The sequence below is a fragment of the Gallus gallus genome, chromosome 10 (genome assembly GCF_016699485.2).
Source record: "Gallus gallus isolate bGalGal1 chromosome 10, bGalGal1.mat.broiler.GRCg7b, whole genome shotgun sequence".
NCBI classification, from domain to species: domain Eukaryota; kingdom Metazoa; phylum Chordata; class Aves; order Galliformes; family Phasianidae; genus Gallus; species Gallus gallus.
In genome coordinates, this window is record NC_052541.1 from 2,184,554 (window position 1) to 2,197,774 (window position 13,221).

At 40.9% G+C, this 13,221-nt stretch overlaps 1 protein-coding gene across 2 annotated transcripts in view; it reads right to left on the reverse strand.

Moving 5' to 3' along the window:
* Positions 1-13,182, reverse strand: part of HCN4 (hyperpolarization activated cyclic nucleotide gated potassium channel 4) — a 146,125-nt gene extending 132,943 nt beyond the window's left edge. For both annotated transcript variants that reach the window (XM_040706600.1, XM_040706601.1), the window contains exons 1-2: positions 12,829-13,182; positions 3,716-3,804 (exon numbers count right to left, since the gene is read on the reverse strand). In XM_040706600.1, the coding sequence (XP_040562534.1) occupies positions 3,716-3,732 (17 nt within the window). In that variant the 5' untranslated portion in view covers positions 3,733-3,804; positions 12,829-13,182. The remainder of the gene's footprint in view (positions 1-3,715; positions 3,805-12,828) is intronic.
* Between the last annotated feature and the right edge of the window lie 39 nt (positions 13,183-13,221).

Genomic DNA, 13,221 nt, shown 5'->3' on the forward strand with positions numbered 1-13,221 from the left:
TTAGTCATTTACATATTCATGATCAGATGACAGAACTTTTAAAACTGACTGAAGTGTGTCATGAGAATGCTGCTTTATATGTGCCTTAATAGGAGAAAATTCCTGACAGTTTAAGCCTGTGAGCTTGCATTTGAGGCTGATCAGGTAACTATAAATTTAAGTGGCTATTGTTCTTTTATTTCCAATTACAACAATAGGAAATTATGTTTATATATAGGGAAAGACACCTTGCATTCTGAATCAGGTAAAAGTTGCTCATCATACGCACTGCTGACCCAGTATGTCTACAGCTCATGGGTACAGACTACAGGGGATGGTTACCTAAAACACTGCTGGTGCACAACATGCAACCATCAGATTAGCTAGTGCCTACAATGTGACAAGCAGAAGAAGTCAGTCAGAACTGCAGAAGAATCTCTTCTAAACTGTAGAAAAACACAACCTGTGGGATGCTTGCTTCCCCCACCCTACTCTCTACACGCTCAGTGCTGCAAGTGGTGCATCCTCATGTCCAGTATCAGCTGAATCGGGATTTGACCCTCTCACAAACTTTCTACCATTGAGGCAAAACAAAAATCTGAGCTTAAAGTATACAAAAGTGGGTTTTCCTAATTGTTGTCTCCTGGTACATTTCATGTTTAGGTTGGATATCAGGAAGAACTTCGTTATAAAGGGTTGTTAAGCACTGGAATAGGCTCCCCAGGGAGGTGGTGGAGTCACCACTCCTGCATGTGTTTAAAAACCATCTGGATGTGGTGCTCAGAGACATGATTTACTGGTGGGTTGTTAGAGTTAGGGTGTATGGTTAGGTTGCAGTTGGACTTGATGATCTTGAAGGTCTCTTCCAACCTGAGCAATTCTACGATTCTATGATTCCAGGTAGCTAAAAATTTAACTCGATGGTTTTATCCATTTCCATTCTGCCAATGGGAAATAATCTGGGAACCATTCGTGGTAATACGAACTCTGGGAAGATGCTGTACGAGATAATCTGAATTCAGAGCTAAGTATCTGCAAATCAAGTAGCACTCCATGGCATCTATTAAATGCCGCTCATAAATGAGTGGTGCATGAGCTTCAGTGATTTGGCAAATCTAGAAAAGGTCATTTAGCAATTAAGTAACTGACATAGTTGTTTTAAGATGTGTTCTCGCTTCCTGAAAGCTTACTACTAAGACAGGTAAGAGGCAGAGGCTGAACCTATGTATGCCAGTGGAATGAAAAATGTGTATAAAAAACTCATATGATCTGGTTTCCTTGCTGCTATATATGATATACCGAGAGCTTTTCAAATGTATTGTATAATTTAAAAAACAAGTTTTACTCATCCCTTTTTAAAGGATGATTTTTTTTTTTTTAATTGTAATACTGAGAATACTGGATATTGTGCCTGAAATGATTTCCTATGTATTATGCGTGGCTAAGAATTCAGGTATCTCTGTACTGTTTCTATTCTGCAAAAAAGCAACTAGAAAAGCATGATTTTGAACTAAGAAAAGAATCATAGTAGAAAAAGAGACAGAGGTGCAGAACAAAAATGATTCACTTGAGTCCTGTCTCCAAAAGAGCCACCATGGTGCAGTTCATAGGGCCCCCTGACTCACATTTCCTCTGCTGAAAGAGGGAGACAGCATGAGTACATTCAGTACATAGGCTGCATTCGTTCAGCTGTTTTTACTAACACATTTTACTTCTATTCACCCCACCCAAAGCTGCAGGAACTTCCAAGATTTCCTTGTCCAAGCCTAGTGTTCTTTGCCAAGCTTGCCCTTCACACCTGAGCAAAGCAACATTGCTCAGCACCCACCATCCCACCGATACCTCGAGGAAACAGCAGGCACTGCTGGGAGTCTCCTGCTTAAGTATCACCACTTCTTTTCAAGTACTTTTTTTATTCCTTAACCTTCACCACACACATACCCTTCACTTGATGTCCCGTGAATTTTGTTTTTGTACTGCTCCCTGATATGTTTGTTGTACCTCTCTCCCCAGTTTTTGGAGGGAAGGAAGGTGAAAGAGTATGTTACTTTCACTCAGGAGGGGCTGCTGCCTTTTCTTAAGGGAGGGAATCACGAGAGAAGAGTGTAATAGTGGATCTCCAGGAAAAATAAGAACAAGAAAGTGCAATAAAAACATTTCCCTATTGTACTCCTGAAGCTTCTAGCAAGCTATGGCTCAAGGTCTTCCCGGTTATAAGAGATCTCTCTATCTCTAACAGCCTATTACCATTTTTTTCCCCTCTGAATTTGTCTGATTACTTTTCACACCCATCTAAGCTTTTGGCATCCACAACACCCAATTGCAAGGAGGCCTGTACATTAATTATGCTGCTGTACAGTCAGGTATGCATTTTGTAGTTTTATACATTTTTCTTAACAGAATAAAACCTTTCCACATCTGAAATTTATATTTCTTTGCTTTACAAAAACCCCTCTGATTAATGCAGGCAATTCTTTGCTGTTTTTTAAGATCTTAAGAAACAACAGCCTTATAGAACTTACACCTGCTGGAGAAGAAAAGCTACAGACTACATCACTTTGCTTTGAATGTAAATGAAAATCACAGACAACTTTAAAGGATCGTTTCTTATAAATATGGAGATCGCTTAGCTTGACTTGCAAGCATGAGTCTGCACTTCCCCTGAAAAGCAAAGCATTTTCTGCTGTGCACTATACAAGGCCTTTAACATAACAGCAATTTGAGAATATTTGGCAGTGTTACTATTTTAAGTACTGAGCCTCTTTGATATGATGGCTTTTACTCCAGTAGAGAGATGTCTACACATGGGAAAGACAACACTCATGGGCAGGTACATCTTGCCCTTTTATATGGAATTGTACCACCCTCTATATGTACCAAAGGTAGTTTAATTCTATACAGATGAACTGGACCTTCGTGACCAGAAGTGTAAGATACACTTTGAAGTAGCACTCATGGTACCTACCTTCCAATAGGTTTGCCTGGCCACCCAGGGAGCATGAAGATATCCATGATGAAGGATGTGTGGAAATCATATCAAAATAATATTTATTGGAGAATATGCCACAGCAGTAGAAAGTACAGATGATTTGTAGATTCTCCATAGAAATGGCTTTCAGGTACACACTCACTTAGAGAAAGGCTCTGAGGCACTGGAAGTTTTAGCACAATCTAAAACCATCCCCTTCCCTTTATCCCTCGAGTTAAAAATATTCTGTCAGAATCTTAAAAAAAAAATAGAGGAAAAACAGCTATCTGACATTAGTACTGCTGTAATTAAGTCATTTTTACACTTGCTTTATAATGAACATGGTGGAGTTGCCAAAATATTTGACTCTGCAAAAGAACTGGTTTGTTTAAGTACTGCTATACAGCATGTGAGGAGAAAAAAGCAGCTTTAGGATGATCTTTAGCCTTCCACTCTAACCCTAAGCCTCAGCTTCAGCCAGGTAGCAGAAATGTCTCCCTAAAATACATTTTTTCTTGATTTACGTGAGAGCTTATATCAGATGACATCTAGTTTTTCATTGACATCAAGCTGCTAAATGTTAGCAAACATCCTATCTCTAGAATGCTAAGACAGGAAAACAAAATATCCTCTATCCCAGATGGCAATCCATCTTTCATACTTGATTTTTTTTCTGCTGAGAATAACAACTAAGATTGTGTTTACTTGCGCTGCTGTCTATTCAGGTCTTGTGTAACATCAACAAAAGAGAGAGGCTCTCATTCTTACCTTCTGTCAAAGGACATCAAGAAGAAATCAGCTGAAGCTGGCGAAACTGTTCAGCTGTGATTTTGTTAGATCAGAATCACAGCGAGGCTCTGCAAAGAATGACAACAGATACCTCTCAGTTTTCATGCATCAACTAAATTAGACTGAACAAAGCAACTGCCTACTGTATTAAAACTAACTAAAATTTAGCTCTGTGTGTGAAGAAGACATTCTATATTTATGAAATGCTGACACTATCCTTGGCACCATAAAACATGGGGGAGAGAGAAGGGAGATCAGAGATACCAAGGCAGGCACAGAGATTAAAGTGGGGTGTTATAAAAGTATAGCTTGACAGAACATCCAGAGCTTGGTTACATGTGCTTTCCTGGTGGCTGACCCCCATTGCTATCAGGTACAATGGAGGAAAGCAGTGTTTGGCCACCTGTATCACGTAGGAACATGAGAGGCTGATATTCACACTTAAGGCTCGGAGGCCTCTCAGGTTGATGTGGCTCTAGCTATGTCACAGGGTATTTCCACAGAAGCCCTAATAAGGCATTAGAGATTGGGTGCTCATTAGTATCAAAGAACACTTACAGCATTTCTGCCTGTTGAGTAGAACCTTTAAAAGAATCCACTAGGAATGTTCACGATGCCTTGATCAAATTTATACATGAAAAGGTCTTAGATTATCAAATGATAAAAGACTTAAAAGGCAAAAAAAAAAACTACCAGGTCATATTCCTTACAGAGAGTACCGAGTGGCTTTCAGCAGAAGACCCAAGTCCCCAGGGTTGTACTGATCACTAATGTTGCCTAAATCTAACAAGCTACAAGCCAAAGTACTAAATCCATTTCTTCAGGGAGTTTCCAGTGGATCTTCAGCAGTAAAAAAGAACCAGAATAAGTAAATTTGGTAGCAAACCATAACTAACTTTTACTAAAGCCAGGAACCCAGACTTCTGGTTGTTATCTCCCAGGTAAATGCTGTTTTAAGCACTAAATACATGGTTTCATGCTATGTGTCTCATACACACCTCAGGCCTCTCCAAAGCTTACACATAGGATTTGCAGATGCAGATGAAGAAAGGGAGAGTAACAGTAATATGGAAGCATCTTTCCTCTCTTTATTCCCTTCATCAACTGGGTTTCCTCCAGTTACTGGGCAACCTGATTTCACACAGGACAATTTTTCTCTGTAGCTATACAAGAGCTCCTGAGGTATCTCAGCCCAGATACAGGCTTATCATTTCTTGAGCACAGCTTTGAGATACACTTGAAAGCATCAGTGGAAGGATTGCTAGCCATGGTGAATCCCTGTTGCTAGGTAATAAAATTGGCAGAAGAAACTGAATGTCTATAAAGCTATGTGCACTGGGGAAAAAAAATCTCTATCCTGGTTTATACAGGTACTTTCAAGTAACAGTTACCATCAACAAATAAGATTGTGGGGTCATGTTAGGCAACTCTATGCAAATGTCACTACTCACTTGTTTTGAGAACACTAATAAATATATTAAGAATGTATAGAATCAGAAAAGATAATTACACCAGTAGGAAAAAAAAGATTGCGGTATTCTGTATGTTGACTGTATTTTGGTCACCTCATTTAATAAGGATGAGCAAAGGAACAAATCCATTGAGAAAAACTAGAAAGTCAACAACCCTGGTTTAAGAGCTCCTTATGCAGAAGTTTCTTTACACCAAAAAAGACAACAGGGAAGCATTACTATATTCTAGCCTTCTCTTTGCATGCTTCCAAACCAAGTACTGCCTACTTGGGTACTGGATTAGAAGGATTTGTCCTTGTATAGTAAATAGAGTGTTTTTTCTTAAGATTTCATGGCAGAGGGGAACACTGTTTTCTACCTCCTGAATCATCCATATGTTTGCACAAGGTACGCCTTGTTTTAGGAAGGCTTCAGGAACATGGTCAATAAATTCAGAGTGATACACGCCTATATACTTTGTCCCCTGAGCTCTGCTTCTGCTGCAGTTCTAGACAAAAAACACAAATATCCATTACTATGGATGATAATAGCCTTCTCACCTAGGAGCAGCAGTAACTGAAATGTGAGATTACTTGATGTATATAAGACACAGAAAAGCTACTTCCTCCTTATACAAGTTACAGGTTGGTTAGTTTGTTGAATTATTATTTCACAGATGACTTTCTTGTAATGAGCAGGAAGATGGCATACGAGAATAGTGAAAGATCACACTCAATATTGATTTAGAAATAATATCCAATAGAATATACCCTTATTTTAAAGGTCTCACCTTCGCTGTTTCAGTCTTTCATCACCTAACAAATTCCATCAAGGCAGACTAAAGGGAACCCATCCCAAAGAGCTGACATGAAAATGAGAAGCCATGCATATTTTCATTAACAAGAAAATGCGTATTACAGTATAGCACAGTCTCTGTGCTGCATCATACGCTGTCCAATGTCAAGGCAGAAGTCCTTGAAGGCTGAGGAAGGCACAGGTCTTTAATTTTTGTTTCAGGCTATCAGTACGAGCAGTTTTCCTGCGCAACACCACATATTTCTGATCAATATTCTTCTCCTCCACATACTGATTATCAGCTCTGTTGATATGGGAATGTCTCCAGTATCTAATATTACATCATTTGGAGTTACTGCAAATACCCAATGTTCCACTCCCTAGCCCACAGGCTCCTAGCACAGGATGCAAGTTTTCTCAGGAGTTACTTGTGTCCTGCTGCAGGAGATTAAGACCTCCATTTTATGCGTGGTAGACATGAGCAACTACATTAACCTTAAGCTGAAGGAGAACATTTTGTTATATAAGCACATCGCTGCTCCCATAATGCTATTCATATTAATACAAAACACAGGGGAGATTAAGCAAGTAAATTAAATTTATTAGTGTTCTGCTGTCTGCTTCCTAAACAGTATGAGATCTTAGGGGACCAGAGCCGTCTCCCTGTATGGCACACTCTGGGTTACGTGTCGGCAGGACAGCCATACTGATAGGCACTCACATCACTGCGGCCCCATCCAGCTCAGCGCCTCAGCAGTCCTGAGGATACCTGGGATGACTTCTACCTTCGTGCAACTGAAAAGTGACTTTCTGGGAGCAGAGATTCGTGCTGCCACTGCACAGTGCTGCTGCAACCTCTCCTCGTGAAAAAATGCCAAAAATACATGATAAGCTGGTGGCACTGACAGCAAAGAATATGAAGATGCTGAGCATGCACACAGCATGATAAATACACAAAGTAAGAGGCTATGACCTACAGACTATTTTCAGTATCTGATAAACAGGACAAAAAAATATCAGCTTTGCACTGCAGAAAGTGAGAATCATTATCAAAAGCACTCAAATGAAGATAGTTTTACACAGGAGTAGATGGCCCAGATAATTCTACAATTCTGTCACTGAAGATTTTCTTGTAAACAGCTCTGTGAAGGGAGGCAAAGTGTGTAGGAAAAGAAAAAAAATGTTTAGTTGGGTCTGGGTTACAAATATCAAACTCAGCATGCTTCTGGATCCATGAGGAAACAACTGCACGTAGAGGTTTACCTGTGTTTGTGTCCCCCCTCAAAAAAGTAACCATTTGGCATTTCCAATAATAAGTTCCTACTGGAGTCATTGGCTTCAACTTCGGCTGAAGATAGCTGGAACTCCCAGAAACTACACACCTACAGTCCAGTTAGCAAAGTGCACACACAAGACTAACTCTAAAAGTTAAACAAATAGGAAAGCTGTATCAAGGTAACAGTACTTCACTTATCTGTGGTGGTGCCAACACCTTAACACTATCCTCTCTTCATTTACTTATTTTCATGGCAAGACTGAAGCTACTCTTCTCTAGCTGCAGAATTGATGTGCTCAAAAAATGCAACCATCATAGCTGTAACAAACCATACACTGTATTATTTGTATGGAAAATTCAATCATAAAGGAACTGAGATTCATTCTTCTCATAAGGCTCCAGGGAGACCTCGCTGTGGCCTTCCAATATTTGAAGGGAGCATATAACAAGAAGGGGTACAACTGTTTACAAGGTGGGTAGTGATAGGATAAGGGGGAATGGTTTTCAACTGACACAGGGGAAGGTTTAGGTTGGATATTAGGAGGAAGTTTTTCACCCAGAGGGTAGTGATGCACTGTACAGGTTGCCCAAGGAGGCTGTGGATGCCCCATCCCTGGAGGCATTCAAGGCCAGGCTGGATGTGGCTCTGGGCAGCCTGGTCTGCTGGTTGGTGACCCTGCACGTAGCAGGAGGTTGGAACAAGATGATCACAGTGGTCCTTTTCAACCCAGGCCATTCTACGATTCTATGATTAAGGAATTTTCAGTCAATAGATATATTTGATATACACAAGACTCTTGGTCCACTTTAATATTCCATCTGGTGTTACGAATGTGGCAAGGCAGGTTTAAGTGTACCATACTTAAGTGTATTTTCTACTGGAAGACATAACAGCTGCTCAGCTGCATGTCAGAGTCTCATGTCATTAACAACTAGAAAAGCTTTGTCTTTGCTCTAAATGGCTGCATATTTAGAACAGGATGCTTTGAGTCCTGGACCCATCTATCATCATTAAACACTAACTGGTTCTAATGCGAGTTGTGCTTAAATAAAAACAAGGAGAACAAGGCAGATATACTATGCTAACTACACAGGTTTAGGGATTCTGTTCACCTGTCCCACTAGGTCCTAGGTTGAACACACGATAACCCATTAGAGCAGGAGGAGCTGCATATCAGGGAAAATATTTCTCAGAGAATACACAGAAGAGGAAGAAATTCACTCCTTTCTCTACACATACAAAACTCATTAATGTCAGCTCTGGGTTGAGGCAGATGTTTTTCTCCCTACAAATGCACTGCAAGAAACAGAACTCTGACAGAGTAGTGGTGGAAGTCCCTTCCGCTGAATTTACTGCATTATACATGTTAGGAAACATCCAGAGTTAATCAGTGCAGAGATTAAAGAAGCAGAGATAATTGCAAGACCAGCCCATGTCCATTCCTGTCAGGAATACAGCTTATAATGACTGCCAAGACTCTTCTCCTTCTGCTCAAGTCATTGTTGATGAGGATAGGAAATCTTGGCAATGATGAGTAGAGTTTCTCCTTCTATAATCCAGGGGCATACAACAAATTGCTTATCTCCAAACTGCAATTCTCCCCTCCACCCACCTGGAAATCTGGATTAATTAATCAATGCCCTCATGCTTTCAAGGTCACAGAAAATGAAAGGCACTCAGCAAAATGGCTGCACTGACAGTGATTATTATTATTTTTAATGTAAGCAGAAAATCTGTGAGGCAAAAACACCTTCATCTGTGCCATATCCTGCTGAATGAGATTCCACAGCTCCTGTGTAAACCTCAAAGCTCCTCAAGGGAAATACTCAACACGATAGGGAGTAAGATTAAAGTGTCATTGCAATAGAGAACATCTAACAAGTGAGGGATGCCACTGATAGTGAAACTGCAACACCACACAAACTTATGGAAACAGTTTCTGGAGACGCACACCAACTGAAGCTACTGGGAAAAAAAGAAATGAAAACTTAATTGGAGAAACATTCTGACTTTGGAGATCAAGAAGCACTGACTGGTTAAAACTCTGGAAGACCCTGAGCTAGAAGAACCACTTAGTTCTGTCACTGCTTCAATGGTGGATTCTTCATTTTTAATCTTGATATAGCCATTGAGAAGAGCAACTATAAAGTGTACCTGCAAAATAGTGTTCAAACTTGATGCCTAACACAAGCCAGCCTCCACTCCTGCCTCACAACAATAAAGTACAGACAGATGCACCAATTTGGTTCTGCTTCTTCACTTTAAAATGTACGCCGTATTGCAGGGGGTAGTTTTGCAAGAAAAAAAATGAAATAGAATTAAAAAAAAACATGAGCAAAATTCAGTGCCTGCAGCTCAGCAGCTGGGGAAAGAGATCCCAGTAGGTAAGGGAGCTTCTGACACCTCCTGGGACAGCAGAGGCCATCACACCAGAGCTACAGCATCACTTTGTATTTGGCTTCAAACCAAATTCATCTCCCTCAATGTTGACATGTGTTGACAGACCTGCATGAAGATATTTTTGTGATGGGAACAGAACTGCTATGTAATAATCAAATACTGAGATGCTGTAATTTCATTAGCACTGAGAAATCCGGGCAGTGAGGCTGCTGACTGTCGGCTTCCATTCAGATCAAAGTAGGACCAATTAACCATGCGAGACGTTGATTAATGGAAATGAATCTGTCAGTTACTGAAGAAGACACACAGCTACTAACAAAGCAACTTAAGCATCAGGTAACACAGCTGAGTACAAAAATCAAAGCAATAAATCAAGTACTCTGAATAGAACATTTTTACTAGTATGTTATTTATGCCACTGTGAGTAATCTCACTTATCCCTTTAGCACAGCTGGATAGAAGGAGATGGATGATGAGCTGACAGTATCACAGGGAAACCTCCAGATTTCCTAAAATAAGCAATGAAATGGGCATTTTATCTCTTTTATGCATCTCGTAGTCTCTACTTTGTCCATAAATTACTTGCTCAACTTGTGGAAGCTTGCACTTTTGGCAAACATACATAAACTTAATAATAAAGTTACGGTAATACATTTTTATTACTGCTGTTCTTACCGTCATTAATATTACAAAATAATACTGAGCAGGAACAGAACACTCCTCTCTTCCTGCATGCATCTCTCTGCTTCTGGCTCTCTAAAACTACGGGCTTTAAAGGGTCAACAAGGTAAAGTCCCTGTACCCTGGATGTTTGCCTTGTCACACGTTCATGAGGCCTAAGGCCACACAAAGAACAAGTTGCAAAATGGAATTACATGCATGAACAAAAAAACATATTTTAAAAATGGAGAAAGTGACAATACAAGGGCTTACTTCTGAGTTGAACAGACACAGCTGTTTAGGCAACAGTATAAACAGCAATCAAAAGAACACTAGGCAGCTGGAAAGCTTTCTTGGTAAATACAAGACTCTTGGCAGTAACATTCTCTTCCTACATTTTATATCTATATACAACACAGGTGTGTATGCACATAGTAATAAAGTAGTTTGGCCACTAAAGTCTACTGGCAATAGTTGTAGAAGGAATAAATTCTGCATTCTGACCACAAGGATGTCAGTACAAAGTTGGAGGGAGAAAAGCAAAACTGAAAGAAACTGCTTGAAGTAATATGCTGAGGAAAGCTGGGGTGCACCTGAAACAACAAAAGAAGCTGTGGGAAAAGGAGAGAAAAATAACAGACTTAACAGAGAGAGATCCTTAGCAATCCACCCTCATGAAACTTCATCAGTTTTACCAGGAGGCTCCCTTTCACTTTAGATCTTAGAGGCATGGTGCAGTTTTTTAAATGCAACAAAGTTAAATCTATTTAGTTTTGTTGTGTTTTTAGTTTCATACAGAAAAGATGACGTGCTAGCTGTTTCTTCCGGATGGAAATCAATGAGTATATTGCAAACTGTCTGAAAGATAACACACCAAGGCATAGCCATACCAACCCAACAGTTCAAAACCCAGCTGTTACCGTGTGATAAAGACAGCAGGGAAAAGCACCACAGCTATTTGGCAAGAGACAGCAGGAGTTCTAAGTCTCACCTCTTACAGGAATTCCACCACTTTGAAAAATTAAATGATTCAAGTGTCCCACCCCAAATTGTTTAAATGTGTTTTCATCATTCAGCTATTTTTCCTCTCCCAAATTATGAGGAATGGCCATTTTATAAGGACAATATGAATGGTTGCTGTTTATGTACTGCTTCCTTTAGCACAGTAACTCAGCTTTGATAGAAGACTGAACTCTTGTTCTCCTCCTACAGAATCCTTCAGTATAACTGCCAGGAAGCATTCCTGGAAAGCTAGGCACTACAAAATGTTGTAGAAAATGACTTGTTTGCAGCTTCTGCTGAATTGGGGCACTACTGATTCAATGCATGCATGCTACCTTTCTCTGACATTTCCATTCCTTCTTCTGTAGTTTCCAAGGAGGTCCCAGGTTTACAAGTCAGCCCAGCACATTTGACAAACACAATCTAAGAAATCCTCTCAGGAAAGCAGTCATTAGAGAAAGCAACCAGGAGGCCAATGCTGTGCTCCCTGCTCTGTGGCTGAGCTTTCTGGGTGACCTTGCCAAGTCTTGGAATGCCTGTGTTTCCCTATCTGCAAAACATCCTGATAAACACCTTCCTTTTGAAAACGCAGCAGCATCATTTATTATGCAAATGGTGCCTCAAATGGTAACCTGGCTTCTGAGTTGTAACATCAGGCAAAACCCACAACTGCTAGATGACAGAACTGCCAATCTGTATTTTCTAACAGACAGAGGCATCTCAGTGTGACTAACAGGTCACCCTTGTCCCCAGAGGTTCCATTTCAGATGAGGCAGCAGTTATTCATGCTATTTTCACCATATTCACATCAGCCAAACCAGCAACATAAGAGCAAACCATAGAAAGAAAAAATAAATATAAAACATATTCCACATAAACAACAAAATAATACACGTTTACTTCTTGTGTCCCATTTAATGAAGCTGAAGGGTGACTAGTTAGCCAAGCCCGTTCTTAGTCAATCACCACAGTGCTGGCAGCAGGCAGTGCTCAGACCTGGGATTAATGCTATTAGCACAGCACCCTGAAACATACAAATATAGTTTAACAGTGGTGAAGTGGCATCAGTGGTATAGGGCAGCATGGACTCCCACAGCTTCCAGGCTCCTTCATGCCCCACAGTGACCCTGCCTGGCTACAGCATATATTTTCACTGTTAACGAGCCAAGGTGTGAGCTATAAATGGAATACATAAGTGCAGCCTTGCCATGAGTCATTGCACCATCCTTCTTCCCCTCAATGAAGTGTAACATTAGGTAGCTGTGGAGCAGCCTGTAACAGGCAGCAAAATGGGAGAGATGCACAGCTGCAGCATGCTCAGCCAGCTGGACAACAACAGGCAACTAAAAAAGGTGAGCTGCTCTCTGATACCGAACACAGACTGTACCTCAGTACCACATAAACACTGCATTAGTCCTGCAAGCCAAACACAACATCGCACTGAGCCAAGGACTGAAAAAGGTACCCAAAAGCTTAGGAAAACTGTTATGAGGAGGATATACTTCACCTGAAGGAAGATGGGTGTTGATATTGTGGCCAGCTTCCACACGTTGCACTGAGCTCAGTAGGCTGCAGACAGCTCCACAGCCACCATGCCTACACCACACAGCCCTGAGCAGTCCCTCAGCCCACAAAATGGCGGCCACGCACACCCTTCAGGCTATGCTCCTCTCCCTCAGCACAACCAGGGAGCCCCACTGCATCATACATGCATGGATATGATTTCAATCTGGTGTATAATTAATCATTAGGAGATAGGCAGCAACCTCCCTTCTAAAAACTGGCGCTCTCCAAGGAATGCACCAAGCCCGCAAAACATGGCAGCACAGCGCTGAGGAAGACCAGCACTACGCCTCGCGCCCGCCCGCTTTGTAGAGACCCGCACGAGCCCGAGCACGCT